The sequence below is a fragment of the Orbicella faveolata genome, unplaced genomic scaffold, assembly GCF_042242905.1.
Source record: "Orbicella faveolata isolate gen_17 unplaced genomic scaffold, um_ofav_v1 contig_14, whole genome shotgun sequence".
NCBI classification, from domain to species: domain Eukaryota; kingdom Metazoa; phylum Cnidaria; class Anthozoa; order Scleractinia; family Merulinidae; genus Orbicella; species Orbicella faveolata.
Window position 1 is genome coordinate 6,079,481 of NW_028301541.1, and position 24,699 is coordinate 6,104,179.

General features: G+C 38.1%; 2 protein-coding genes and 1 long non-coding RNA gene across 4 annotated transcripts; all 3 read right to left on the reverse strand.

Moving 5' to 3' along the window:
* Positions 1–824: 824 nt before the first annotated feature.
* Positions 825–8,648, reverse strand: LOC110068437 (thioredoxin-like). Its single transcript, XM_089286371.1, has 5 exons — positions 8,500–8,648; positions 4,969–5,073; positions 3,121–3,180; positions 2,603–2,668; positions 825–1,173 (listed from the first exon to the last, which is right to left on the reverse strand). Exons 1-5 carry the CDS (start codon positions 8,626–8,628, stop codon positions 1,111–1,113), a joined length of 423 nt encoding a protein of 140 aa, XP_089142497.1. The 5' UTR covers positions 8,629–8,648; the 3' UTR covers positions 825–1,110.
* Positions 8,649–11,320: 2,672 nt separating this feature from the next.
* On the reverse strand, positions 11,321–16,941 carry LOC110068639 (thioredoxin-like). Its single transcript, XM_020776047.2, has 5 exons — positions 16,802–16,941; positions 14,547–14,651; positions 13,061–13,120; positions 12,106–12,171; positions 11,321–11,583 (listed from the first exon to the last, which is right to left on the reverse strand). Exons 1-5 carry the CDS (start codon positions 16,820–16,822, stop codon positions 11,521–11,523), a joined length of 315 nt encoding a protein of 104 aa, XP_020631706.1. The 5' UTR covers positions 16,823–16,941; the 3' UTR covers positions 11,321–11,520.
* Positions 16,942–19,812: 2,871 nt separating this feature from the next.
* Positions 19,813–24,668, reverse strand: LOC110068358 (uncharacterized). 2 transcript variants are annotated; one of them, XR_002298755.2, is made up of 5 exons: positions 24,584–24,668; positions 21,787–21,859; positions 21,407–21,436; positions 20,492–20,616; positions 19,813–19,941 (listed from the first exon to the last, which is right to left on the reverse strand). It is a non-coding gene; the product is annotated as an uncharacterized LOC110068358 (long non-coding RNA). The 2 variants fall into 2 exon arrangements; XR_002298756.2 differs by lacking the exon at positions 24,584–24,668 and adding an exon at positions 24,473–24,583.
* Positions 24,669–24,699: the final 31 nt, after the last annotated feature.

The window sequence follows — 24,699 nt, forward strand, 5'->3', positions numbered from 1 at the left end:
TAATACTAGTGATTACTATCTCTTAGGGCACCTCCCCCCCAGAGGGGGTAATGCACACTCCCTTGATCCCTTAAAATGGTGCATGTTCTCCTTTGTTCCCCATTAATAAATTTCATTTTTGCCTAAGTTCCTGTCAATAGAGGAAACATCCCTTGCTCTCTCAAATTAATACAAAAAAAACCCTTGTTTCCATTAAAGAAATTATCCTGTTCCCATGTTCCTCTAGAACCCCTGGGAGAACCTCTTATCTTTTGCAATTTAAGAATAACTTAAAAAGAGGTTTTGTTGATAGTTATTAGGGAGTTTAAGAAGCTACGACGGCGACGCTGAGGACAACGTCGATTAAAAAATGACTTTATATTTTACCCACGAATCTCGCGATACTCTAAAGTCATTTACTTTGTTTATCACTGACAAAACTTTCACGAAACTGAATCTGGGACACAGCGATAAACTTGAAATAATGTTTTAAAAAATTAGTCGTCGTGGTTCACGTTCTCCAGACAACGCAGAATTTGGTCATGTCACGTTGTTGTTTTGCCGAGGACGGTAAAGAAATGTATCAAGAATTATAACGCACGTGCACAGCCATTGTTCTCCTAATTAAATCTTTTGTTTAGCGACGTTCCCGTTGCCGTTGCCGTCGTGGTTTTCTTAAACTCCCTATTAACTGTGTCGGCTTTGTTCAAAACTGTTATTCTGCTTTCTCTTTTTCCGTTTTCAGTTTTCGGTTTTTGTGTTATGTGTGCGAAGAAGCATTCTGTAAGTACCCAGCCCTTCAAAAAAAATTATTGTTTTCTCGAATATGATTAAGCCCCTTATGGTTACTTTAAAAAATGTTTTGTTTATTAGTTTAACTGGTCAAAATGTTGGGTACAAATAAAAGTTGTCCTTGCTGTAGTTGTTGTACATGAATTATAAATTTCACTGCTACAGCTCTAATTCGGTCCAAATCATTTTATAGGGCAGAAAGATTGATTTCTCAACTCGTGCACGAAAAAAAGCCCATTGACTTGAGTAACAATGCTGTCAAAATTCTACTTTACATTACCAAATGCCTTCAAGTCCATACAAACTAAATTCAAAAAAGTTCTTGTCATTATGTTTAAACTACTTGTTTGCCTTGATCTTTTCCCACAGTGCTACCTCATTTGTTCCAGTTAACTCATCTATCTGCAAAAAACCCCAAAAATCCAACTCATTCACCTGTCAAAACATTGACAAGAAATCCAAAACAAGCCGTTGTACCCAAGATAGAATCTTAATGCTTGTAGCCAGATGTAAAAGATCTGCTCAATAGCTTTTATTTGAATGGTCACAAACTTGGGTTTCAACTACAGACTTAAAAGTTAGAAGCACCTTGTACAGCGTAATAAACAGTTTAAAACTACATGACAGTACTGCTCAATAGCTTTCAAATGAATGGTCACACACTAGGATCTCATCCCTAGACTTATCAGTTACGTGTAGAACCATTTTGTACAACATAATAAACAAATGGAATGGTCACAAACTTGGGTTTCACCCCAGACTTAATGGGTACTGAAACACCTTGAGTATGTATGCTTTCGGTTCGACCTTGTTGAGCTGCGTCGTTGCTGTACTTTGCGACGGCGATTAGCCGCGACAGTATTATTATTATTATTATTATTATTATTATTATTATTATTATTAGAACCACATGAAAGTAGTGGGCTGTCGCGAAATGCCAAACGTCATTTTGTAAAAAGACGCTTCAGAAGGCCCAGGAAGACGAAAAACACCACACATGGGTCGATTAGCTTTTATTTACATGTAAGTGGTAACCATTACACACTAAAGCTTCATCTACAGAACAGAAGGGCCCATGTCACAATATTGGGCATGTACTACTTACATTGAAGATTGATTTCAAGCACTCTCGTGCTCCCCTATGGGGGGGAATGATACTCCCAGGATAATTGTGTGGGTGTGCAGCCCGCTTCCCAAAACCCTTACCCTATTTATCACCAAAATCTGCAATATTCTCTACCCTATTTATGACCTGACCAAAAATTTGATATCCTATTTATGACCATTACGCCTAGCACAGTTGCCCTAAACATAATTTTTGAAGGGTATCGATAAATACGACGAAAAAGTATCTTCTTCTAAAAAAAGACCCAATTCAAGACTAGAGTACAAAAACCATACCCCAGTTAAGACCAAAATGGCCAAAACGATCTCCTATTTATGACCAAAACGGCTGAAAAACAATACCCTTTAGGGCCGCACATACCTATATAGCCCATATAAGGGAGTTCCCACACCCAGGCATGCTCCCCAGGAAATGTTTTGGATTTCAAGTTCCCTTTCTTGAGTGTCTGAGTCATTCTGAAAAATCTGCCTGATTACTATATCATTATGGCATTAAAGAACACCATTTTTCTTGAAGAACACAGCAGGCCACCCCCCCTTCCGTTCCCTGGCAAGTCAGTTCCATCTTACCTGCTCAGACAGCCAATCAGGGCACAGATTTTGGTCCCCTTACCCTCTGGCAGAACTAGCCATACTATAAGAAAACCCTAAAGCTGTATAAACTGTTTGATCATCAATAATGATCAATCTACACCCAGTTACACACCTTTTTACCATTCTTGTAAAGCTTGAATGTTGGCATAGCTGAAATATTCAGGTCTTGTACAGTTTCCTGAGCAAAAACATGAAAGACTATTAAAGACTACGAATTGAAATATGTTTCTCCAAGTGAATCCGCAATTAAACTCTTAAGCATTCTTAAGAAAGTTAAAGCAAAACCTCTTAAAAATCCTTAAAGCGTGCCATTTTGTTTTCAACAAGTGTGGAACGTCCATTTTAATGAAAGTATAGATAAATTCAAATTCATTGTTATCCCCCAGAGTCAGCTTGAGTGCTTAAGTCCCGATAAGTTCTTGTTTACAATATTCAAAATGTCACTACGCCGGCTATAAGGTGTTTTTGGTTTTATATTGCTTGAATGTTCAGCAGAAACTGTCTTAATTATTTAAATGATGGCAAAGCACCTTTTTGCTTAGAAGGTAAGTTAGCACTTGCAACAGGCCTTTAAAGACATCTTCGAACAATGTAGGCGAACACAAATATGATTTTAATTACAGAGCATACCGAGTTTTCATCGGCATTCACTTTTGCAAACAATACATCTGGGAATTCCTCTGCCATGTTCTAAAATGAACAAAATCATACACATCTATCAGACAGGTTTAAGATGACCAGATCAGTACGGTTCTTATGCAATTTTCCTGAAGTGCAGAGCACATCAAGTTAATAACGACGACAACTCATGAGTACATGTGCATGTTTGTAATTCTATCAAACTTGACTAGTGTAGATATTACAGCTATGAAGTAGAAACTCTGAACTCTAGTAATGGATGACAAAGACACGTATGTATGTGCCGTCCAGTAAATAGCAGATCTTTACAGGGGCTATTGGAATCCACAAAGAAAAATTGGGGTAGCCACGCATTTTTTCGAGATAATTAGCCTTGAATCTCAACTAAAATGCTGACATCAGCATTTTTCTGAAAAAGAAGAAAAGGATATTCCTTCACAGATTTTCTTAGAATTCGCCTTTTCATACAGAAAAGCAAACACATTTATAAAGATCTTAAAACCACAAGGTAAATGGTGACATAAAAAAAACATTTTTGGTTTATTTTTAATAACAAAATCGTTGCGACAGCGCTTTTTGCGTCTCTGACAGCCTTCCTCTGCTGCAGCTAAAATACAGTCTAAATACCTTTTGCTCACAACCAGACACTAATCACATGTTCATTAGGTTTGCCATATCCATTATATAACATAAAATGTAGTGGTAATCACGCGTTTTTTAAAGTTATTGATCTTTTTTGAAAACTTTTACGGTGCCCGTTACCATTTTTTCCTGTCACCTCCCCAGTAAGTAAAACATTTGCGTATCTTGCACTTGTTTCGCGCCCGCCCTACGCCATCTGCAGGTACATGTTTACAGTTCGATTTCAGTATAATTTTCGACAGATAATAGCTAGTTTTTCAGCTGGAACACGTTAACAGTTAGTGGTTAGCGATATGCGGCTATTCTGGTGTTCCTGGTTTAAGTCCAGGTTCATTAAACTTGATTCAGTTGTATAAAGATTTTGTGTTTAAAACCTCACCTAATCTAAGATGGACGTCATTATCATCCAGAGTAATAGTATCAACTTTACCAAAGAATGTTGGATGAACATTCATTCATAAGGCAGTTTTCATTTGAGTGTTGAAAAGTAATGGTTTTGTGCTTACTCGGCTACACGATTGGCTTAAAAAAACTCGTGCCAACTTTTATCCAATCAGAAGTAAAACCAAAACCAATTGTGACTTGTTCGCACATGTTTTCCCTCACTTCGCATCAGCTACATTTAATTACTTAGAGCTGTGATTGGCTCACCGTATTGTCTGTGTCCTTTGTGATTGGCTTGAGCAATTACTTTGATTTTGGTTCTACGACACTCAGTTGAAAACCACAGTACTACAGTGTGGCTGCTGTGTCTGATAATGACTATTAACTCACTATTATTTTATATAGAGTAGTTTTCAATTGAGTGTCGAAAGAAATTAGACAATTACTTTGGTTTTGGTTTTGGTTTTACTACGATTTGAACTTGGCTTAGTAGTCTAATTGAGAAGTAATTGGTTTGGGTTTGGTTTTACGACACTCAATTGAAAACTGCTCTACCAGTTATTAAAATATAATATTCAACAGTTAATCTGTCCGTTAGAAAATGCAGGAACAGTTAGGCGTGAACTGAAGCTAAAATTCCTCTGTCACTGAACCTCTCAGATATTATTTCTGTGACCGGCCACAAATTTAGGGTTTTATATTCCAGATGATTAAAACTACAAGTACGTATAGATAGCCACTCAGCTCAGTTTTCCTGTACGTTATTCACCATACAAGTTTGTGGAAACCTGTATTACATTGTCAATTAATTACCGCAAATGTCGATGCAATCGTCTTGCAAGGGCCGCACCAATCAACATAGATGTCTATGACGACTAGTTTAGAGCCTGCCTCTTTGAGGAAATCGTCAAAATCTGTCTGCAATGAAAAAAAATCTCAGTCAACCACCGGAAGATGCATCAAATAATATCTTATTTTCAGGATGCAATCAACTGGTTATGTTTTCGCTGCTTTTGTTTCGTGTAGTTTGAGATTATTCAAAATTAAAACAGAAGGCGAAACAATATGTAGAAAACTTAACCGCAAAGTTAAAAAATCAAAATTCTCGCTTATCCTGGGTTAGCTTAATCGGGCTTTGAACAACCCGGCCCAGGAACTCCGCTTTTGGGCTTGGCGAAATCTCTTTATTAAATTCTCAACGGATAATGTAATTTTAGCTTTCTGATTGGTTCACTAGATCTCGGTTACCAGGCGTCATGCCTGCGTTTGACCATATATGGAAATGAATGCGGCATGAACGGCGAATGTCGCTCGGCATAAAATTTTTCGCGGGAAGCCAAGTTTCGCCGACAAAAAAAATGGATGAACAAAGCAGATTCGGCGGGCTATCCACAGAGGAAAGTTAAGAAATTATGGACAAGGCCGTCCCAGAAACAACAAAAAAAGCCACAAAGTTCGGGATGAAATTATTTAACGGTACGTATCCGCTAAGTTTTCCGAGATTTTACGCATTTATGAAAATTACCTAAGAACAAAATGTTTACCTTACGTTACAGAATGGCTTGCTATTCCTGGTGGCACCGATAGAAGAAATATCAAAAGAAGAATTGAATGTTTGTCTGAAGTGTTTTTACACGTCTGCGAGGAAGAAAGATGGCACGTATTACAAACGTTCATCCACGAAATCCATAAGAGTCGCCACTGTTCGTTTCGTTCGCTCGCCGCCAAACAATAAACCGTTTTCCATTATCTCTGAACCCACTTTTACCGAGGCGAATAAAGTTTTAGACGCTTTCGTGAAAGACCTAAGGAAAATGGGAAAAATAGCTGGCATCGTCCACAAAAATGCAATCTCGAAAGAGCAGGTGAAGAAACTATTTGAGAGCGGCGAACTGGGACCGGCCGACAGCTTGAATCCTGCCCAATTACAGAGGACGGCTTGGTTCTACCTCGGCCTCCTTTTTGGAAGACGGGGACGTGAAAACCAGCGACAGTTGACACCGCGGCAATACTTTCTCTACAAGGGGTTAAATACTACTGAATACTACGGACTTACGAACACTTCATTCGGTCCCAACGTCACAATTTTCTTGTTTTCTCTCTCGTTATAGCGGAAACCGAGCAGCATCTTGGAACATTTGCACACATATCAAGTCCATTTTTCCGCTTTTTGAGATTGTCTTTGTCTCTTTTGGTCGATTTCCGCCTCTTCTGTCCATCAATCAGTGAAACGGAAAAAGAACGAGATACCCCAAGTGAAAGCGAAACCTCAAACGAAACAACCACTTTGAAAAGTTTCAAGGACGTTCTGGACAGTGTCCAAAACATTTCTGCTTTTTTGATTCATCGAGGGGAGTTTAAGGTTGCTAATAAATTTAGTCTCCTTGGCGACAAAGTGGGGGAAGTTGCAATTCAAAGGAGAAGTACACAGAGCCGATTGGAACGATATTTTAAGGTAATGTGATAGCTGATGCGAGCAATAGCTGATGTTCAGGTTTTTCCTTGAAAATATTTTTTTTTTAGAAATGTAGATTACTGTACATCAGTACAGTAGGAAACCAAAACGATGCATGTGTGGACATTGCTGCAACATACGATGATTGTTGTTTACGTACTTAGAAGAACTACTGTACACAAAGGATACCTAACTTCTGTTCTGTTAAGTTCTGTTCCGGTTTGTAAATAAAGTTCTGACGCTCTTTACGTGCGACAACGGGTCTGAAAAAGGCACTGGAATTAATGAAAATGAACACACATGTGACCCCCTTCTGTAAATATCGTTTAAAATAAAAATTTTCGCGCACCCCGCTATTGCGGACTCTCGCTATTACGGACACCAAATCGCGGTCCCGAGGGTGTCCGCTATAACTGGAGTTGACTGTATCTATTTTGCTCCTTAACCTCGTTTTTTTCCAAATCTTCTCACCTTGCATAGAAAGTGATCTTTTTAGTTTGGAGTTATCAGGGTTCTTTATAATTTTTATCGCCAAATGTAGTAACCGATGAAGTTGAATATAGAAGAGCTGTCTGGTTTTGTAGCCTAAGGCTACAAGTCCGCGAGTGCAGGTTTGAGCCACACGCCATTTAAAGTCGCTCGAGTTAATTTCCTGTTCAGCTTGCACAAATAGAACAGGTTAAATGAGTGATTATAAAACTAAAGGGTAACAGACAGTTTTTGGAAGGAAAAACGATCGAAGTGTGGTTTCGTGATTGATGGAGACACCGTTAGTTTGTTTGGGTTAGGGTTCAACGTTAATTTTTTTTGGTTTGCTTTCTCTGCGGTTTTACCTCGCATCTGATTGGGCTACACAATGGACATGTCAAAATCAAATCAAAGCATTCACGGCTTTTTGACTTTCACAGTATTAATCTCAAAATGAGCTCAAGACATCAACGATATAACCTGCGAGACAGAGGTTCTCGTCTTTTACTGCTCATTGAGAGACAGGGAGAAACCTCTGCTCGCAATCGCTCAATTTCGTATCGTGCATGCGCGAACCATGTCAGCATGTCGCATGCGTGGTGCTTTGTCATTGGAAACGACTGCACGCAATCCAATTTTTCTAGTTACATATTTTCGATGAATCATGTACTTGAATTGCGACTTTTGCACCGTTTATTTGTCAGAAAAACTGCAGAAATTTCGTAAAGTTCTAAGAAGTACTAAGTGACAAAAGAAACAGACGAATTAAACCAAAATTGGCCTCATTCAAGACCACGCGAGCTAGCTGCAGATAAACAAACTGTTTTTGAAAAACTGAAAATTCAAGCTTAATAACCTGCCTATCAACCCTGAAATTGTGCTCCTTTGACAATGAATAGTTTTTTTATTTGGTTTCCATGTCAGTGCAGTGTTGCCATGCCAATTGTAATTTTGTGGCCAATCACAGCGCAGCAGATATTGTTAGCAGTCTCGTAAATGGGCAGCGTTTCTTTCTGTCATTCTCAAGTCATAAACCGGTTAAAACTTGTCAAAAACCAGTATTTTTAATTTATTCGTCTGGTTGTGGGCGACGGCTGATCAAACGAGTCACTTAATATATATAGACCTAGGATTTAACGCGTGTGTAGATTATTCATCGTTCTTTTATCCACTGCCGAGCCAAACTAACCAAACTGGCCATTTAATATACAGACGTTCAAAAGTGGCCCTGTATTGTGTAGTTGCTCCAAAAGCTTTAAGTACTACACACAAGCAAATATCTGAACTCACGCGACAGACATTGAATGAGAGTTTGTCGTGTACAGGGTGAAAAATTATGCTGTTAAAATTTTCCGTCTGTCAATTTCGCTCAACACTGCTCAAAACTACCACCTGCAACAATCAATCAGGATTAAGCTTACCTTAGTTTCGAGCATCTTAATATCCTTCGCTTCGTAGATTCCAGCGTGTAGTAAAATGATAAGACCCCATAACAAGAACTGAGTCCACTGAGACATAGTGCGTAGGTACAGACTATTGATCAGTTGCATTGACCCCAGACTTCTGTTGCAATGGCCTTTTTTCAGGCCGTTGCACGCATGATTGTCCAAAAATGCAAATGAGCGTACATATACAAATCGGTTATTCTTGAACGTCTAACGCGCAAATGAAGGTCATATTGGTGTTAATGAGAGTATCTTGACCATATTAAAACAATTTGGACACCAATGAATGGATATTTTCTGTAAATGAACAGCAAAAGGTGTAATCTTGCATAACAGTTTGTTTGGAAGTTTGTTGAGTTTCGCACTTTCTAGCAAGATACAATCCAAGGTATGTTACAGCCACGGAGAAGAGTTGGACAGATGCAAAATCCATCGCATTTGTTAATTCGTGTTTAGAGATGCGAGGGGTTCTTAGGTCTTTCGAGACAAATGACTGCTTTCCTTGCCTCTCAATTTTTGTTCCGTGTCAACGAAACAGCCCTGAAAAAGGCACCAGTGTAAGCCAACGTTGTTAACAATCTCGGTATAGCAGCTGTTTTGTTCAAGTACCATGACTACCCGGGATCGTAGCGTGCATTTTACATGGAATATACGCCGAAGAGAAAGTCAATAGAGTGCCGAAGTCGCGAGTCGCCTGGTGAGCTTGAACACATGCCACCCCTCCCCCTCCTCCCACACAGGAAACTGTTATTTTTAGAGGTTCAAACATGCCATTTCCCTCGCTTTCCAGGGAAAAGTTTCAAAAGATAACTAGTAACCTGTGCTGTGTATAGGTTAACCTTTAGGACTATTAATAGTTGGTTCAATGGGAGAGACTAGAGACTTTCAAACCAGCCGATTTAACTTTATTGAAAATGATAGTCGATCTGATTTGCAATTTTTTCCCCTGGATTTCCGGAGGTACCTACTTGCGTACGTGCGCATGCCTATATGGTCGCTACGTTCCTGCCACTCAGCCTCGATCTCAAAGGAGGCAAAGGAGAGAGAGCCTGGGATCGAGGCTGCTGCCACCTTGTGGTTTCGAAAATTCTGGGTGGCTCCGGTACCCCTCCCTAATTTTTTTTAACTTTGCAAAACGTATCTTGATATGCTGGTCCGCGCCAGAAACCGTTGCGACACCTTTAGTATGTCAGACATTTATCTTAATCGAGTGGTAACTCCTTTTTTCTGGTTTGATACAGTCTCGAGCTGTAATTTAACTTCCATAACGAAGACGTTCAGCACCATAATTTATGAAACCGATAACATCTCAAATGTCTACTATCCCCCCCTCCCAGCTCAGCCCAGTCAAGTATCTCGGCTATTGCCAAAACAGACTGTCATGGGCCCAAAATGCTTTCGTTTGAGTGTCAAGTCTATTTGGCGAGGTGTTACTAATGGAAAGTTCCCTCTTTATTCCTTTCATGCCATTTCAAAAACATTCAAGTACTGTAGCAAAGGGTGCTTGCAGGGTATAGGCAAAAGACTGCTAACAGGCGCGTTCGTTCTGAAATGTGAAGTGCTCTCAATGCATTCCTTTTCTTGTAAACGTGTTTTGGCTCATCAAAATTTGTCTGTGAGACGATACTATCAGGGGGTCGCCGGACTTGAAATATGGAGGTCGCCGGTTCAAGTCCCGCTCTGACCATTAGCTGGTGTTCAACTCCTTGGCGACGCTTGTTTATAAACAACTGGTCAGCCTCCTGCCAGTTGGGATTTTGAACCATGTTATGTTCGTTTACATTGTTTGTTTCCGTTGGCCCTGAAACACCTAATTGGGAAGTGACCAACTAAGATATCATTATTATACTAGCCAAACATATTGCTCTAGTTTGGTCACGTGATCCTGAAAAGAACAGAGAAAAATCATGAGGTGATTTAGGGGGTGGGGGTGGGCAGAGGTAAAAAAACTGAAAAAGAAAACTGAAAGTTGCTCTAAACATAATTGTGAGTAGCAGTTGTCACTTTCTCTGACGTATGCGCTGATTACATTTTAAAAATTTCAGTTGACTATCTAGAACGGAAGAAATTTGGCCTGGACTAATGGAATAAAGGAAACTGGATAACAGCCATTTTCATGCCCTAGATCTTTGGATTTACATATATACATGTATGCATTAGAAAATTTGGAAAATTATTAGCGATAACTATCTCTTAAGGTGGCCCTCCCGAGGGGGGAGGGAATGCACATTCTCTTGTTCCCTCAAAACTGTGCATTTTCTCCCTTGTTCCCCATCAATAAATATCATTTTTTGCCTAAATTCTTGTTAATAGAAGAGACATCCCTTGGTCACTCAAATTACTACAAAAAGCCCTCTTCTGCAATTTAATAATAACTTAAGACAGAAGCATATCACCTCGCGAGATGATACGCTTCTGCTTAAGAAGAAGTTTTGTTTATGGTTATTAACTGTTTCAGCTTTGTTCAAAATTAGTAAGTATTCTGCTTCCTCTTTTTTCCGTTTTCAGTTTTCGGTTTTTGTGTTATGCGTGTGTGTATATACAAGTCCCAGCCATTTAACAAAATTATCGTTCTCTTGAATATGGCTGTCCTCTTTATTAAGCCCCATTATGGTTATTTAAAATATTTGTTTATTAGGTTATCTGGTCTAAATGTTGGGCACAAATGAAAGTTGTTGTTGCTGTCATTGTTGTACATGGAGTTATAAATTTCACTGCTACAGCTCTAATGCGGCTCATATCATTTTATAGCTGTTGCTATCATTTATCATACTTATTAGAGAAGAAAGCAGGAAGATTTTATGGAATGGTTTTGTATTTAAGAGACACAATTCACATTATGAGAGAAAGGGCAGAAAGAATGCTTTCGCAAATCATACATGCAAACAAGCTGATCGACTTGAGTAACAATCCTGTCAAGATTCTTCTTTAAATTAACAAAATGCCTTCATGCAGATACAAGCTAAATTCAAATAAGTTCCTGTCATAATGTCTAAACTACTTGAGTGTCTCGATCTTCTCCCTCAGTTTTGCCTCATTTGCTCCAGTTAACACATCTACCTGCAATAAAAACCCAAAAATCTAAGTCATAACTGACAAAACCAGAAGATAATTGCCTCTTGGACTCCCAAGGGAGTGTACACAGAAAAGTAAAATAAGAATTCCAAAACAAGCAGTTGTACCCAAGACAGACCCTTAATGCTTGTAGCCAGACATGAAAGATCTGCTCAATAGCTTTCATTTGAATGGTCACAAACTTGGGTTTTATCTACAGACTTAAAAGTTAGAACAAACTTGTACAGCACAATAAACAGTACCACATGAAAGTACTGCTCAATAGCTTTCATTTGAATGGTCACACATTAGGGTTTCATCACAGACTAAAAAGTGAGAACCACCTTGTGCAGCATAATAAACAGTACCACATGAAAGTACTGCTCAATGGCTTTCACTTGAAGGGTCACACACTAGGGTTTCTTCCGTAGACTTATTATCAGTTACATGTAGAACCACCTTCAAATTTATACATGGATCTATTCTAATCACTGACGATCAATCTACAGTGTACACCCAGTTACACACCTGGTTACCATTTTTGTAAAATTTGAACGTTGGCATAGCGGTAATATCCTCCTCTTCTGCAGTGTCCTGAGCAGAACATAAAAGACTATTAACTATTATTATTATTTCTCCAAGTGAACCTGCAATTAACCTCTCAAGCATTCTTGAGAAGGTTAAAGTCAAACCTCACAAAAATGTTTAAAGCATGTGCCATATTGTTTTCAACAAGTGTGAAATGTCCATTGTAATGAAAATATAGATAACTTCAAATTCAGTATTATTTCACAGAGTCAGCTTGAGTGCTCAAGTCCTGATAAGTTCTTGTTTACTGTAGTCAAAATGTAACTGTGCTGTGAGGCTTTTATGGTTTTATGAGGGTCGTACAGGAGTATTCCCGTGATGCGTGATTAGCTGATTTTATTTTCTGTGAAATGTGAATTTAAGAAATTATTCTTTGTGATCTGAAGGTTTTGTGTGACCTGTGAAGAACTTGAATTATTAACTGATATTTGTGATTTCACCGCGCTCTATTCTAGGCGATTTTGAAAGACAAGTGAGTCCTCCAAATGGTTAGAGCCATCTATCGAGAGTGATTTAGGTACGCAATTTGCAATAAGGAGCCTTTACTTAGCCTTTCATGGTTTTTGATGCTTCTTCAAACACTCTTTCTAGTGTATTGAGCAGGTTATTACAAAGAGTACCTTATTTGCTTATTATTGTGATTCGGGAAAATGACATTTTGAAATCTATGATTCACTATTTTTTCCACTTGTGAACTGTGCCATCTTGAGACCCCCCTGTACAACCCTCTTTTATATTGCTTGAATTCAATGTTTGGCAGAAACTGTCTTAATTATTTAAATGATGGCAAAGCACCTTTTTGCTTAGAAGGTAAGTTAGCACTTGCAACAGGCCTTTAAAGACGCCTTTGTATAGTGTCCATGGACACAAATATGATTTTAACTACAGACCATACCGAGTTTTCGTCAACATTCACTTTTGCAAAACATACATCTGGGAAATCCTCTGCCATTTTCTAAAATGAAAAAATTCACACAAATTTATCAGACGAGTATAAGACAATCAAATTGTTACAGTTCTTATTTAAGCAATCTTTTAAATTTTCCTCTCAGTGCACAGCACACCAAGTTAATAACGTACCACTACATGAGTACATGCACATGTTTGTAATCCTGCCAAATACTACTGTAGATATTGCAGCTATGAAGTAGAAACTCTGATCTCTAGTAATGGATGACCAAGACATGTACATGTACCCTAGTATGTAATTGTGCAGTACAGTGAATCCTCTAATTTTCTATAATCTTACAATTTATAATAATAATAATTATTGTCAGGTCAAAGTCTATTTTTGTTGAATGCTTCCAATAGAGTATTGTGCTAAAGTAATGCAAATGAAATTATTTTCATTTCAAACAAAACTTTGAAGAATTTTTGTTGAGAATTCAACAGGCTATTGTTTCTACTGATGCAAAATTTTGCTTGGCATTAAATTTGTAGGTACCCATTTATAATATACCTGGGTGGAGAGAGATACTGGGCCATCACACCTCCACAACAGTCATCTGTTTTTTGGGGGGAGGTGTGAAGATATAATGAAAAGCTGTAGTGAGTGTTTTTTTGTCTGTTTTCAGGGCATTACAAGACATTACATGTTCATTTAAGTGGTACATGAAGAACCTCGAATTTTGGATGATTAGTAGAAGACAGTACAATGTACTGTACATATGCGTAAAAATGTTTTGTGTTAAAACCTCACCTAATCTGAGATGTACATCATTATCATCCAAAGTAATACATGAGTCAACTTTACCAAAGAATGTTAGATAAACATTAATTCATAAGGCAGTTTTCATTTGCGTGCGAAAAAGTAATGGTTTTGTGCTTACCATGCTACATGATTGGCTTAAAAAAACTTGTGCTAACTTTTACCCAATTAGAGGTAAAACCAAAACCAATTATGACTCATGCGCATATGTTTTCCCATGCTTTGTGTCAGCTACATTTAATTACTTAGAGCTTTGATTGGCTCACTGTATTGTCTGTGTCCTTTGTGATTGGCTTGAGCAATTACTTTGGTTTTGGTTTTATGACACTCAGTTGAAAACCACTCTAATACAGTGTAGCTGGTGTGTCTGATCATGATTATTAACTCACTATTATTATATATATACCAGTTATTAAAATATAATATTCAACAGTTAACCTGTCCACTAGCAAATGTAGGAATGGTTTGGCATGGACTAAACCTAAAATTCCTAACTGAACCTTTCAGATATTATTTCTGTGACCGGTTACAAATTTAGGGATTATAAAATTCAGATGAATAAAATTACAAGACTAGTACACATAGATAGCCATTCAGCTCAGTTTGCCTAATAGTCTACGTTATTCACCATACTTGTCGAAACCTGCATTACAGTACATTGTAAATTAATTACCAAAAATTTCGGTCCAATCATCTTGCAAGGGCCGCACCAATCAGCATAGAAGTCTATGACAACTAATTTAGAGCCTGCTTCTGTGAGAAAATTGTCAAACTCTGTCTGCAATGAAAACAAATCTCAGTCAAGCACAAATACATTAAATAAGATCTTATTTTCAGGATGCAATTCAAATGGTTATGTTTTGAAGTGATGTCAGCTACAGTGTATGCATGTATTTCTGGAATTGAACTGGCAGGCCACTGCATTGGTGAGAGACAAGCACTCTCCCCAATGTCCCATCCTTGCTCCCCAAGTTGAAGTAACATGTAGAATTACATGTATCAAGTTCAAGTTACCTTGTAGAGAGTAGCTCGAGCTTTGCAGACAATCTACGTGGCATTATGCTGTTGGTAATTGCTAACAATTTCAGTTGCTCAAGATAATAATTATATGGGAAGTCATAAAAGTAGCACTAGCTGCTATATATATATGTATGTTGAAAAGAATTAGTTACAGTGTAATGTAGAAGTGGCTTCTGCTTTTTTGTGTGTTCTTTTAATGGACCACTTTGACGCTGACATGCTTGTCTGATATTTTCATTCAAACAAATAAAAATAGGCTCACTGCTAGACTTATCGTGTCCAGTTTAGTAAATGTGCAAAGTTTCATAAGAATCCACTGCCAACTCATGGAAAAATGGGATCCCAAACTTGCCAATTTTTAAATCCTTGTACCCTGTCACACATTTCTTTGTCAAAACTGGCAAGTTCTGTGCCCATATATCCATTAGTTTGCAACGAATTGTTATGAAACTTCACATGCATTCCTTGCAAAAACATTGGAACGATTTTAATTTTGGACAAAATAGTGTCTGAAAATAAAACTGTCCAAAAATTTTTACGTGATCAAAATTTCAGGCGTCTAAAAAATACAGTAGGTATAAAATTTTGAAATAGTGCCAAAGGTCTTAGTTTCCCTTATGTTGGGCTTTATAAAGGGGGAACTCTAGTTAAGACACTACTCTCAAGATATATGGCTATAACAACTTGATAGAATTTGAGTTATTTTCTCGTTGGTGTATTTGTAAAACCTTGAGGGTGCAGTAAAACCATCATCTTTTGATGTTGTTCCAGTCTTATTCATGTTTTCTAGGTGTGAATTTACTTTGGCTATGTTTCAGCGAGGTGTCGGAAATTGTTGTCTGAAATTTGTCCAAAACGAGATAGTAATTAAGTATCCCAAAATTAAACATTCAAAATAAAACATCCAAAATATTAACATCCAAAATTTTTTGCAAGTGATGTGTGTACTAAATTTATTATAATATCTATGGGGGTGGGTTTTTTTGTTTATATTAAAGAAGATAATGAAAAATTGCTGATATTGTGTGACATTGCTGATGTGGAAGTAGCCCTTTTCTCTGTACTATGGCCTTGAGCCACTTTAAGACAAACTTATGCATAAGCCAAGCCACTTCTATTTAAATTCTCGTTGACAGGAAGCAGTAAGAGCAATTTTCATGCATTTTCATACATTGTTAATCGTTACATAATCGCCAAACAGCACGATGCCATACATGTGCACGATGTATGATTCACCTGAGATCCCAGCTGTGGCACAGAATTTTCCTAGTTGCCAGGATAATTTTACAGCGTAGCAACTCATTTATTTAGTTGAATTCAGGTTCAGTATATTTCTGAAAATGTTTTACGGCCATTCCGTGTGTTCTGAACACGTCGGCCGACGGCAAAGTCGCGGTCATCCGTTTTACATGTACATATACATGTACAAATTAAAGCTAATTATTTTCCATCTTTTCACACAGGAAGGTTTGTTGGAAAATGGCCGTGGAAAATGAAATAAGACAAATGCTGTTTTTCAGTTTCAGATAGACGACAAAATGTCTCTGTTTGTGTCTCACAAACGAACAGATCATCCAAGCGGTTTTGAAATTACTTTGAGCAGGAAAGTTCCTCATACAAAATTAATAATCTTAACATGAACTCAAGTAATCAACGAAGGCACGTTTCTACCGGTTATCGATGGTTATAATTAGACTAAATTCGATTACTACCACAAAAAGACAGAGCTTTCGGTACAGTGATCGTAATTTACGCTGCATAAAACCAAATATCTGAACTCTGTACCTCCAACACGCGACAGACATCAAATTAGGCCAGGGTTTCAATGTCGAGTTAGGATGAAAGATTATGCTGTTAAAATTTTCCGTCTCAAAACCACCACATACAACAAATACGTAGGAAACTTACCTTAGTTTCGAGTACCTTCATTTTCTTCGCTTCGTAGATTCCAGAGATTAGACCGGTAATTAAAATCTTAACTGCTTACACGCTCTATTGACCGAGCCACTAGCACTCGAAGAGGTCGAAGATGAAGCAATCAGCTGAGAGAAGACTGGGACCGTGAATCCATGGAAACCGAACTGCTTGATTGGAATTCTGGAACCTTGACCACCCCGGAAACTATGGAGCCTTGGAACCGTGGAACTTGAGTTCGAAAATTGGGCAAGTTTTCACACCTACCTTATCACAGGAATAAAAAGAAATATTTCAACAACGCGAACAAAATCTACGCGTCATGAAATTAACGGGAATATTCAAAAAGTTATGCTTACATGCATCAAATTAACGCTAATTTGACCAGTGTTGCATGCGTAATAATTATTTTCTTTACCAGTTAGAGCCATCTCCTCTTGTTCAAGGTGGTCCGGAAATACCGGCTATTGTGGTGACTGTAAAATGATGGGAAAATAGAAAGGCGGAGGACATTTTGCACAAGAATGCAGTAGAAGTGAGGCGATAACTGTCGTTACACTCACGAATCTAAAGACATTTCAAAATCAAACGGTCTTGTCAGCGGCAGGCTACAAATTAATAAACTTTTAAAAAAAGTACCGACGCTTTTCAGTTTTAAATGCATGTTTCGACAGTAGCTTCTGTCATCGTCAATTACAACTAGAATGAATTTGCATGCATATATAAGTTAATATACAAGTTTTATACAACAAATGTTACCACATCTAGAATAACTTACATAGCACGAATCAGAAAATACGTGGAAGAGAAAAACAAAAGAACAAGAGGCTAATACAGAAAAATTAAAATGAAAGCGTCAAATTAACATGATGAATTGCCGATTTAAAGCAGGCTTCTCCCAATTGATGCGACATGGTTTCTTTAATTTTTACTTGAAACTTCAGTTTGTGGCGGCTGACTCTAATTGTATTTTCAAATTCACTCTAGTTTTGACTGACGATGACAGAAGTTGTTGTCGGAACATGTACTTAAAACTGAAAAGCGTCGTCCCTTTTTTTAAATTTTAAAATCATTATTGACTGACGAAGTATCGACTGACACTGACGGACAGGTAGATGACATGAAACTTTGCGAGAAAAAAGTGTTTTAAATTAACGCCGGATATTGCAGCTGCTAGTATTAACGATAAAAAACGACGCTTCGATGTCATTTTGGCAGCAGATTGTTTCCATGTTTTGGATCACGCCTCCAATAGTTTCCAGCTTGGAATCAAAGAGGTTCACTATTCATATTCAAAGAGGGCATACCTCTTTAAATCAATAATTGCACCCCAAAACTATCCTTATAATTCTCACACTTTCACGCTTTGCTTTACTTTGTTGTCACTATTCATCATCACAATTAGCATTTTCTACTTATTATAAAATCTACTTCCAAAGCTTGGTACATCAATCAACTGAAGATGACAATAGGTTCTGTTGAAATATGTCTTTCAAACTTAAAAGTTTTGTCGTTTTCTTTAAATTATGAAGTAAGAAATAAAATAAAGATGAGTTTTGTTTATATCTGTACCGGCAAGGTGTAAAAAGATTCGTGAGTTGAATACAAATTAGGTGTTTACAGGTGCTAATAATAAAACAAAGAGAAATGTCCGACAAAGACTTTTGCGCCAGAATAGTCTAATTGTGTGTTCAGTTCCCGTTTTTTGTTTGACATTTCTCTATGTTTTGTAATTAGCACCTGTAACACCTAATTTGTATTCTCAAAGGTGTCTAAAGGATTTGAGACCGAGTTGGATAATATAAACGAGATGGAACGATGTATTAAACAAATTTTTATAGCTTTGACTCATTCGAGGCTTTTTTGCGTTGTTTTTCTGAATCACCCCTCAACCTTGATCCAAGGCTCTCTCTCCTTTGCTTCACGACAAGGCGGCAAAGGAAAGAGAGCCTGGAATCGAGTTTGATGACTCCCTTGAACTCTTTGAAGACGCCATCTATAGAACTACTTTTCTTGTCACATTTCTCGCTTGACGAAGACGTCTTTCCCCTCTTTTTCAGACTGGTAAACCAAGAATGTTTTGGAATATGAAGATATTTTAGGTAGTAGTTTTTGGAGCCGTATATCCGTCCATTACATTTATTCTGTTGTTTTGAAATTGTTAACGTTAAACAGAATGATTATTAAACGATCATACGTTAAATCTTGCTTATGTTATCTGATTGATTATTCAATAAAAGTTCTGTCCCAGCTCTCTAAAAGCCCCTCTCCTTTTTAGCTCTCTCCGACTCTTCCATAAAAAGATTTTGAGGGGAAATAGGTCCCTAGAGAAAAATATATGACGTATTGACGGTATTGTATTACTTGTATTGTATTATTTCTGCTTTTCTGTAAACCTTTCGTTCTTTTAAGTTTTATTTTCTTACTTGTTGTAACTTAGAGAACTTGTATAAAAAGAGATGTATAGCCGAATAAAGTTGAAAGTTACTTAGCGCCTAAAAGGGTAAGGGATTCTTGGCAGGACAGTTTTAGCCTGCGATGCTGCTAGGACGCGTCACAAAATTTTCGACAATTTTCAACCACGGCGGTGTAGACTGTACTTTGACGATACCTAAACAGATCGAGCATGTCCAAAGGCATTATTGGCTCAGGGGAGTTTGGATACTACTCGTAAGCAGCTAGTGACGTCAGTGGTTTGTGCAGAGTGTGCGTACAACCGTTTACATGTTATTACTTCGAGCTCGTTCTGATTGGTCAGGGTATCACTAGCTATTTGCTGATTGACTCTCGAATAACTCCGACTTAGCAACCTCTCCAAAGTCACTTTGCTTTCTAAGTTCTGCCCTGTTACCACCCAGTCAGCCAGAAAACAGCCGTGCAGATGAACCGCCATCAGTAATAAGAGAATTTTCTTTGGTCGCCGATGTACGTAGTTAGCGAAGTTGACGACAAGGAAAGTCGGAACAGGCAACATACACAAAAAATCAAAAAAGCGACAGATGAAATCGTTTCTATGTCAGTCTACTTTATTGCCTTTAACAACAGTTTTGAATGATCTGCTCCTCCAGGTTATTCACTAAAGATAACGTCCTTTCTATTGTAACAGAACGTCCCCACAAATTACAGTTCATTTTCTGAAAAGAGAAACGCAAAAAATCATCCTGTTATTTCAAAAATTAAATCCGGTTGTAAATATTTTTAATACTCTGTGCTTGGTGTTGTGTCTCTTCACTTTGCATGGCTTTGCTTTGCATTCTTATTATTGTCACGTTTGATACTTTGTACACTGAGAATCTAAAGTTATCTCTACAGGGGCGGACTCCCTTATAAAAAGGACGGGGGTGCTCGTCGTATCTTTCAGGGGCTAAAAAAGCGGTTTTGGTACCTCTGAGAATGCTCAGCCTCAAAAGATCCACAGCGAGAGCTTTTGCAGTACCTTGTAGGGTATTGAGCTGAAAAAATATGACAGGAGATAATGTGTTGTTGTAGAATTGATACCTCTTGGAGTAAACAAGATTTCAAGCCACGCCCACAAAACAGGACCTCTTATGGGTTCTTTTCAGAATTTCCGACGAGTACTCCCGTCATTTTTATATGGGAGTTCCCCCCTGGGTTTTTTCCTTTCTTATATTTATATTTACGATGACTTTTGATAAGATATTTTAAACCGAAAAAGAAGCGTACTTTAAATCATTGATTCTCCGCGCATGTACTCTCGCAAAACACTTCTCCATTTCGGCAATAGCAATGGTTGCAGTTTCCAATGTTCCATTCCTCGTTTTCCAAGTTTGGACAGTCGCCTGCTTCCGCTAAGTAATAATAAAAAATAGATTCTATAAATTTTACATGTAAAATCCTTCTCCTTTTGATACCAATCTTGGATTTTAGGGTTTTAGCAGCGAGAGAGTTATTTGAAAACAATTAAAAGAAATCAGTAACGGAAAAAAACCCCTGCGACCTCGTCCTCTGCGTCCACAATCTTGGAGATACCTTGGGACGAGTTGAAAAAAAAAAGTGTGTGTGAAGCAAGTCGTCAGCTATCGATAAAAAGAATCTGTCAAAAATTATTATGGCAACTAAACATTTTTCCTTTTGTATTAAACGAGACCCATCTTAGTTGTCGATAGCAAACAACTGATCACACCAACTAGATAATAGTCAACTTGAAAAAAACTATTACTAGTATTTTTGCCAGCGGTTTCGATTCCAAAACGTGCACTCTACCGTTAATTCCCAGCGGCGGCCTCATTATACTGTAAGAACATCATAGTTAGAAATATTGCTTGCATATGAACGTTAAAAGCACTGAATATACACATCTAAAGGTGAATATGTGTGCAAAGACATGGGAGATCACGAAATTTATCAATAGTTATGAGAGGGGATCACTTCAGTGAAATAACATTTAAAGAGGGGATCAGCTCAATGCTACTATCTGTAGCCGAAAAACCCCCGACTCCCTTCCCCCGACCCTCAAGACGGTAAATAATGACTGATCCCTTAATTGCCGATAACTATAATATCTGTCGACAGCTAACTTTTCGCTCTATCTAAGAAGGCTATATGTTATAGCCATTATGACATTATTTGGTTACTGACCTTCCTCCCCTACAGGAGCTCCGTTAGAATCTATCAAGTAAAACATGTTAAATTAAACACGAATCCAGATCCAAATATCATAATGGAAGAATAGATCAGTTATCTTTAGACTACTGCTGGTTTCTGAAATCCCGGAAGGGTCTAGAAACAGCCAATCCGTGACGCGAAGTTTGATCACGTGGAAAGCCCAAGTGGCTTTCTACGCCTTTTCATCCTCCACGAAAACATCCACGCAACGCGCGTGGAAACATTATCCGCGGTAGAACTGGGCACCATGTCTAAAAATAACTTAAGAGGGATTCCCTTGGAGATAAGGCCTGTATGGTGGATTAACTTTCTTACTCCTCATCCTCTCTTGATATACACAGCAATGTACTTACTGTTTATTAAACTGGCGAAAAGAAGGATGCCACATATGAATAGTAAGCTTCTCATGTTGAAAGACAGATTGGACTGTTAAAGACGAAAATACATGTACAACCATTATAAACTTCATGGTTTATAAAACGTGAGGTATGAGAAATATTTCAGGTAAACATTGGTGTCACTTGTGAGAAAATGAGGATCATTAAAAAGATGAGTTAAGAACAAGAAATATGTAATGGAAAACACTTCAATTTTGCAATTGTTACGCGAAGGTACGAGCAGCAAACAACTGCTCAACTTTAGTGTGTGAATGGCGGGTTTCAATAAAGTGCCGCGAAGCCATAACCAAAGAAATAACTTCTTTGACGTCTCTTTCGATTCACAAAGGAGAGAGACGTCAATCCAGTGAACCAATCAAAACCATCCAAGCAAATACATGTAGCCGACGCCAAGCGCGGGAAAACGTGTGCGAGTGGGTTGGGTTTTTACTTTTGATTGGATAAAAAAGTGGCACGAGGTTTGTTTTTAGCCAATCGCCTGGCAAAGTAATACATCAGTCAATGCAGTGCCCGTGACCCCCCCCCCGCCCCCCCCCCGGGGGCAACCGCGGGGCATTTGCTCACGTTGTCAGTCCTGGGGGTGGGGCATTCGCAATTTTATCGCGGTCCGGGGGCTGGGCATTTGCGTACCCCGCGGCGATCCCCGGGCATTTGATACACGTGTTTCGAAAGTGCCATTGATGAGTTCATCGGGAAAGACGAGGCGTTTGTCGAGCAATGGCTTGTCCGTCAAGGACTAGAGAAACTTGTAGATGTTTTAAAGGTATGTTTTCTCAATTTTAGATAATCCTCATTACTTGTAAGCATATAAATATAAGCGACAAGGTGAACTATATTTTGTTTATCACAAAACAATCACTGACGTGAACACGACTATTTCACATTTCACATTCAAAACTAGCCTAGTATTTTTTAAATTCATGAAAGTGGAGTGCCCACGGGGCGGGGCATTTGCCCTATTTCTTCGTCCTCACCCCAAGGCATTTAGACAGCTGATGTGTCCCTACCCCGGAGAATTTGCCCATTTTTTTAAAAAAATGCTAATGCCCGGGGGTTAGCCCGGGGGGGGGGGGAGATGGGGACTGCTGGAATTGACTGACGCATAAAAGCAAAGCAAAGCAGCTGCAAATTACATTTGGCACTCAAGTGAAAACCGTTCTAATGGTGTTCAAATTAAATTTCAATTTTCTCGCTCAGCTCAACGCTTCAAGATCTAATTTAGCTGTTCAAGTCTTTGATCGAGCAAGCTATCGTAAAACTAAATTAAAATCGCCTAACTGAAAAAGAGACGGCCAGGAAAGAACTCACCGAAAAAAGAAGAAACATGGTGGCAGAGCGTGGGAAGGCAAATTTTAATTACACTGGGTTTTGTCTCTGATTGGTCGAAATGGTGAAAATTTCGTTTTGATTAACAAGAGCACCCTTTGTGGGGTTCAAACTGCGAGTAATTCAGCGGGGGTGGGCTAGTGGAAAAATCGCTTATGTACTTGTTCGGAATACGTAAGTCAAAAAAATTTGTTTGCACTAAAGAACAATATCATTGATCGTTGTTTCCGTACAACTGACAAATGATGGCCAGTTGTTATTAAAATCGTGTTAAATGTGCCTAGAAACAATTATTGCGCGACATGACTTGTCAGGCAAGGTTTTGTTTAATCCAATGCGTTTACATAGCATATTGTTTACTTTAGTTTTCCAATTATCTTTGTTCTCAATAAAAAAAAAATATAATTTCGTAAAACAACTTGATAGGCCGGTTAGAGAGGTATTAGGGCTGATGATGTTATTATCTCCCAAGACTTACTTCGTAATCAGTTAAGATTACTTCGCTTTCGCCTCTGAACGAATTCGTTACATACTTAACTATAAAAATCGTCCAATTCTACAGAAAAAAAAAACACATAGAAATCGAAGAAAAGATCATCATCTCAACAGCGCACCAAACAAGAAAGTTTGACTCTCCTCCACGTATTTTTGAGTAATAAAATCGAGTTAAAAGTCAGTTAGACAAGTCATCGAAGATCGAAATTGTCAGACTCAAAATCGACCAATTTTCAGAAGAAACACATATAGAAATCAGATTGTTTATCTCAACAGCTCACTAAACAAAGAAATTTTGACTCTTTTCCACGTATTTTTGAGTAACAAAATCGAGTTCAAAGTCAACTCGACAAGTAAAGATCAGTTTTTGTTACACTGATTTTAAAAATCATTAACACAAATCTTCATTTAGGAAATCTTCGACAACAAAATATTATCCGATGGATAACCATTTCAAAATTTGTAACACTTTTGATGAATGCAAGTGGTTGACCACGTCCACAAATAAAATTCTCGTCCAGAATTAGGAAACAGTGAGCTGGACCCCCTTAATAGAGGAATTACAAGCAGTCCCTTCATTTGCCGAAATTAAATCTTTCCTTGAAGGTTTTTTTTTTTTTTTTTTGAGTTATCCTTTCGCACAAGGAATGTCATTGCCAAAAATTGAGGTTTTTTCCCCGTGGTATTTAAGAGAAGATGATGCCAGAATTTTTTTTCGATGTTTCTGTCCCCCATTCTTAGTGAAACCAGTTTCTCTATTTCTTCTATTTTTAACATGTATGAATCATTTTAGAAAAAGAAACCTTTGAGAAAAGCTTACCAGATTGCGACGGCCTGGTTAACGTTTTAACCACAAGTGGGGAAAACCGCAGTTGCTCTTTGCCAAGTGCGCTTAAGACTGAATTACGTTTGCCTTTCTTATGAAACTTACCTGTTGAAAACGGGACAGTCAAATCGTGTTTGAGTTCTTCCGCGCAGCTGAACAATCGATCGCACTCGCTCCTTTATAACCAACTCTTCTATTTGCCATTGATTATGAAGAGAATC

Excerpts from the sequence above, each read along its gene's own strand:
- LOC110068437 (XM_089286371.1), bottom strand. The coding sequence starts at position 8,628 with ATGCAACTGATCAATAGTCTGTACCTACGCACTATGTCTCAGTGGACT. Across the intron at positions 2,669-3,120 it reads TGAATGCCGATGAAAACTCG|GAAACTGTACAAGACCTGAA; the intron begins GTATGCTCTGTA and ends GTTTTTGCTCAG. Across the intron at positions 1,174-2,602 it reads TTTACAAGAATGGTAAAAAG|ATAGATGAGTTAACTGGAAC; the intron begins GTGTGTAACTGG and ends GGTTTTTTGCAG.
- LOC110068639 (XM_020776047.2), bottom strand. The coding sequence starts at position 16,822 with ATGAAGGTACTCGAAACTAAG. Across the intron at positions 14,652-16,801 it reads TGAAGGTACTCGAAACTAAG|ACAGAGTTTGACAATTTTCT; the intron begins GTAAGTTTCCTA and ends TTTTCATTGCAG. Across the intron at positions 12,172-13,060 it reads TGAATGTTGACGAAAACTCG|GACACTGCAGAAGAGGAGGA; the intron begins GTATGGTCTGTA and ends TGTTCTGCTCAG.